This window comes from Limulus polyphemus, unplaced genomic scaffold, assembly GCF_000517525.1.
Source record: "Limulus polyphemus unplaced genomic scaffold, Limulus_polyphemus-2.1.2 Scaffold6428, whole genome shotgun sequence".
Taxonomy (NCBI): Eukaryota; Metazoa; Arthropoda; class Merostomata; order Xiphosura; family Limulidae; genus Limulus; species Limulus polyphemus.
This window is the reverse complement of record NW_013672038.1, coordinates 43,992-49,991: the sequence shown is the minus strand read 5'-3', so window position 1 is coordinate 49,991 and position 6,000 is coordinate 43,992. Positions and strand designations below refer to the sequence as shown.

The 6,000-nt window shown below is 34.5% G+C and overlaps 1 protein-coding gene across 1 annotated transcript in view; it reads right to left on the bottom strand.

Moving 5' to 3' along the window:
* Window positions 1-1,098: 1,098 nt before the first annotated feature.
* LOC106473713 (transcriptional regulator ATRX-like) overlaps window positions 1,099-6,000 on the bottom strand; it is a gene marked incomplete at both ends in the record, with an annotated part of 44,451 nt that continues 39,549 nt past the window's right edge. The window contains 2 exons of the mRNA XM_013934391.2: window positions 1,099-1,252; window positions 3,114-3,372. Coding sequence (XP_013789845.2) covers window positions 1,099-1,252; window positions 3,114-3,372 — 413 coding nt within the window. The remainder of the gene's footprint in view (window positions 1,253-3,113; window positions 3,373-6,000) is intronic.

Genomic DNA, 6,000 nt, shown 5'->3' with positions numbered 1-6,000 from the left:
CAGAATGTTACACCAATGTTCTGTAGTACGTTCAGAATGTTACACCAATGTTCTGTAGAAACATGTAGTACATTCAGAATGTTACACCAATGTTCTGTAGTACGTTCAGAATGTTACACCAATGTTCTGTAGAAACATGTAGTACATTCAGAATGTTACACCAATGTTCTGTAGTATGTTCAGAATGTTACACCAATGTTCTGTAGTACATTCAGAATGTTACACCAATGTTCTGTAGTACGTTCAGAATGTTACACCAATGTTCTGTAGAAACATGTAGTACATTCAGAATGTTACACCAATGTTCTGTAGAAACATGTAGTACGTTCAGAATGTTACACCTATTAGTACTGTTCAGAATGTTACACCCAGAACATTGGTGTAACATTCTGAACGTACTACATGTTTCTACAGAACATTGGTGTAATATTCTGAACGTACTACCGAACATTGGTGTAACATTCTGAATGTACTACATGTTTCTACAGAACATTGGTGTAACATTCTGAATGCACTACATGTTTCTACAGAACATTGGTGTATCTTCTTCACATATGTTTTTTTATTTGGAGGAAAGGCCCATCTTGCATATGATCCACAAAGTGAAATAATGGTAGTTCTAAGATAAAAGTGCACAGACCTATGCATGCAAGAAATTACAAAAAATTCTGCTCTTAGGGTCTACTAAGAATAAATTTTACTATTTGGATTTTATACAATGACCTCAAATATAAAATTTTCTAGCCAAAAACATTTATGCTCTAGATTTAGTTTCCTATTTTTTTTTTTTTTAGGATTCACTTTTCTCAACAACTATGTACAGCTTTTGCATTAGACAAGCAGAAGAAAAAAAAAGAAAAGATTTTCTTGACAATAATGAATTTGATCATCATATCCTTTAAATATATATAAGAATCAAGAGCTACATATATATTAAACTTCAATAATTTCCCTCAAGAGGGGGGGACAAAAAAGTGTGACTGATTTTTATATGTTATGCACATTTATTTATTACACAAGCTATAGAGGATTTCAATGCAAGTGGATAACTAGCCAACAAGTGTGTAACTAGTCGAACAAAGAGTAACAAAAATGTACTTGCTAGTTTCTGTCGTTCTAGAACTCGTTTCCTTCTTTCCATTTCTTCTTGAGCAGCTACTCTGGTTTGGTCTTGTAGCTTATGATCTATGATAAGCTTGCGGATGTTACGTCTGCCTTTACCCGAAGGAGTGTCCTGGAAAGACTGCTTACTCTACAGAATTAAAGACCTCCGTAAACTAAGTAACTACTTATCATTAAAGTAATACATCTATTAATAAGGTTGCTACTATAAACAAAACTAGGGATGCACGGGTACCTGACAGGATATTCGGCCCTGGCCAGGTATTGGACTTCCCAGTAACACTTGGCTCCGACCAAGTGTCGAAGTTAAAAATGGCCTAATCCGGTAATTGAAAATGGCATCCAAGCGTTAATCTTTGTGGCAATTTATGCGGTACTGAAAGTTACAGTTAATAACTGTTTTAGTTAATAAAAAACTTGTTCTAAAATTCAGGGATTCAGAGAACAATAGAGGTTAATTATAGGCATGGCTTCAGAAGTGGATTTCTGGGGAAAGTAGGGGTTTTGAGAACAATAGGGGTTAGGGTTTGAGAAGTTTGGGCTAGGCATTGAAAGTAAAACTTGAATGTTCTGTTGGTGATTATTCGGTTAAATGTAATAAATGCCAATTTTGTTTCTGTTTCTAATTTCTGTGTATTTTTTTTGTGGGGGGGGGGGGCAAGGGGAGAACCTGGTTTCAGTTGACATTTGGCCCACCCGATGTTTAGTGACCGGGTACCCGGACCCAGTATCCAGCCAAATTTTACTACCTGTGCATCCCTAAACAAAACCCTTCAGTGTTAACAAACAATGTTTAAATACACAGGTTAAAAGACAGTTCTTCTGATTTCTCCTCTTACATTATTTTTCTGTAGTTTATGATAAAAACTATCTTATAATCATTTCCTATCAAATTAATTCCTTCTGATGGCTCAAACATTTTCTTGCTTTTTAAGTGAAATGTTGATGCAGAGTTAAAGTTAAGTCCTTGCCAAGCCTTTACACAGTTCCAATAGTACAAGCAGATGAGAATGGTGACCCAATCCATCTGAACAGGATTTCAGTTCATTACAGGTTAGCTAACAGCTAAGTATCCATCATACAGCTTGGTAGACTCGAAACAGAGGGGTAAGGTGTCTTGTAAAAGAACACAACAGCATGACATAGGCTAGTCTCGACCTCCGAATCATCTGACTACGAGTCCAAAGTGCGAAGTCACTCTGCCCCACAGTGTAAAAACTTTCTCTCCAAAACAGCACTCCTTTCTTTAACCCTTTAGTACCAAAAATAGTGTATTTAACATATTGTTATAAAATTAATCTATACAGAGATGCCAACCTTTAACTTATGCAAAATAGGAATGTTAGCTAAACTTAAAAAAAAAACCACCTAAGTCTGGGCAGAAACAGGAAGGATATGACAGAGTTCTGTATGTAATTGTTGTATTCCTTTACTTTATAGATATTGTTTAAGTAGTAAACTTACCTGCAATTGTTTTCTTTCTTTCTTGATTTTTTTTTAGGTTGGCATCCCAATATAGAATTCTTTCCCCATTCATTTTTGAATATATATATATATATATATTCTTGGTTCTTGACTCAATTGCTTTCATTTTGACATCCTTCTGATGAATGTAATATGGCTGCCCCGAATTCCTTAGAGCATAAATAACTACTAATATAGTATGAAGCTTTGAAAAAGCTATTTGTGGGATACTAGATTTACTTCTGTACAATTTTCCATCTTCTACAGTGAGACACAATTTCATACATCATTTAAACTACTGTAAGACTGTGACACTGAATGAATAAAATAGATATTCACGTGATTATAACTATCTTTCTTTTACTTACAAAATGTAACCTGTTAAAGAGGTCCTGTTTAGTGTAATGGAATAATGTTTTGGAAAAACTAAAGTTGAGTTTTTGATTATTTAGTGCATAACTATTTTAGATCTTTTAGGAAAAACTTACAAAATAATTTAACACACTATCATTTCCATCATTACTCACAGTAGAGACAACTTTTGAATTATCAACATCAGAACTGCTCTCTGATGTGTTCAACAATTTAATCCTCCTCCTCTTCTTTGGCTTTTTACTGCTTTTAGCTTCTTTATCATCATCACTTGATATTTTCTTTTTTTTCCTTGTATTCTTGTCATCAGAAAAAACAAGTGAGCTACATGAGCTATCTGATTCTTCTTTACTCTCTGAACTTGAAGTTTCATCATCTGAAGATAATATTTTTCTCTTTGCTCGAACACATTTTCTGTAAAACATTGTAATTTTTTCAGTTACCAAAAAAAAAGGGAAATACAAACACACTATAGATTCCTTTAGTATTATGAAATAATTATTAATATTTTTCTCAGTTTTCATACATGCAAGTCTCACTTAGTATGCATTATAGGTACAATATAGAGGGTTGAGTACATTATATTAAAACAATTTCTAATATACAAATCAGCAAGTCAACATTTTTGTAATACTTTTGAGTTCTGATTAGCTGTTCTACTTTATTTTGTTCTGATCGTGTTCATATTTTTTATTGTTGTAAAACATACTCCAGTTCTAAATTTATAATGCTCAATAAAGTATATTGGGGTTGTATTATTGTTTACAAAGTAATCACCATGCCTACATTTCATCATTCAGTAACTAAGGCAAGCAAATGGCACTGAATCAGTTTTCTGTAATCTACTGTAAGCTGCTGCCACCACTAGGTTAAAATGAGAAAGTAAACCAATGACAGTGTCACATAAACAAGTTAACAGCTCCTGAGCATAACATGGTATTTCAAATCCCAGTTTTAGTTTCTTATAGCGAAAGAAAAAAAAATGTTATAATTTCAAATTTATATTTGATATATGCTTAGTTTTTGTTCAATTCCATATATAATCTTCATCTTACTTTCACAAGGCATAATAAAATAAATACTTCATTGTATCTTATAGATTTAAATTTTTTTTATTGGATATATACAGGCATGAGAAAGTTCCACATTTCTGCTTTTTTCTGATCCTCTAGTACCACCTGTGAACCAGATGTCGCTGTATGAACAGCAAATATTTATCAATAAAAACCAACAGTTTCTGAAATAAATGTACATTGAAATAAAATTAAACATGTACATCACCTGTTTGTAATTAGACCCGAGTCTAAAGAGAGTATCATACAGTTATGTTTCTTCCCACAGGTCAAACTATACAGATTCATAGAAAGTAATAAGTTACTGGCAACAAACTTGTCGTGATGCTCTGCTATTCCTCTGTGTATGGCTCTTGAGTTACTAGTAACAATAAGCTTGTAAGATTGAGTCAGTACTTACTGGTTACATTTGCATGGATTTTTTGTATGATTTTCTGTATTTATTCCTACCTTATTTATGTACTTTTCGGCATTGCCATCCTTATATTTTTCTTAATTTTTGTGAAATGTTTTTGATTACTATTGTTTCCCTTTTTTTTTTTTAAACAACTTCACTGAAGTAGGTTGATAAGTAGGTTGTTTTATGTTTATAATTCAGTGGTAATATATATTGTTAATATCAGTTTTGTCAGTTTCTCTAATTTTGGATTAAACTGGGGGCCAGTGAAGCTGGAATGGTTTCTCCAGAATGGTACAAGTACCCCAGAGCACTGGACCAATGTTAAGGGAATAGTTACAGAACCCATGCTTTCCAACTTCACCCCAACTCACTTTGGAAAAGAGGAGACAGTCTGTAACCCAGTTCATAGTACCCAGTACATGGCAGGCAGGGAAACCAATCCCACGAGAATAGGCCCAAGGAAGAAGGTCCAGAGTTTGAAAGCAAGGAGTTCTGGATTAGATCACCAAATGGTGGCTAACTCATGAGAATCCAAGGAATAGTTGGAATGGAACCTAATGAAATGAACCACTAAGAGGGGTATGAATAGGGTCATGCTCAACCATCTCAAGCAGGTTGAGTGCATGAATACTGAGAGAAGACTTATCCTGTGACCATAGCTGAATGAAAGATAGATAGTCACGGATGTTTCCCAACCAAAGGAGGAAGCATATGTGAAGAGGTGTAGCTCCAGTTTGTAGCTCCAACCATCCCACAGATTATGATTAAGGAAGGGATAGGAGAACCACTGAGGTTAAAGAATCCTGTGAGGCTTCCCTCTGATCATGCAAGAACAACCAAGGAGGTGCATATGAGTGTGACCTAAAGGGATAGACAATTCCCATGAAGCCATGGTCACCAAACAAGAAATTTCATATGTAAAATAATTAAGATAGGTGTGAATCCTAGTGACAGCAAGGTCCACTGATCACAGGCAGATGGGAATAGGCTGATCCCAGTCAAGAATGAGCTGAACACACCACCATGGTGAATAAAATTTTGAATGAGAGTGAAGAGTTGCTAGAAGTGGTAATGAACACAGCCTTGAAAAAGCAGAGGACATAGATGGGAGCAGAAGCAGAAAAGAAACAAGATGAAGGCTGAAGGGGATAAGGAAACAGAGATGCCTGAGGATAAAAAGTAGAAACCCTAACGGTGGACAGAAAGTGTGACTATTAGTAATGATATTTAACTTGCAAACTATCTAAACATACCTAATTAAAGTACTTATTAATACCAAAATACAAACTCTCGAAATTTACTGAGTCTACAAGGTAATAAACAATTTATAATTTACAATTGATCTAAATTAATTTAGATGTCAAAGAACACATAAATATCTAACTTCCCAAAATCCAAGCACTGATAACGTGAAATACTGTGTGTAACAATAGACAAAGCCACAGAAAGGGCATCTGAGGCATGCCTACCAGAGATATATCCATCATGTGTAAAGTGTACAAGTTGAAAACTTACCACAGAATTACTGAAAGCAATATGAAGAAAGAAGGAGAAGAACAAATCTCCACC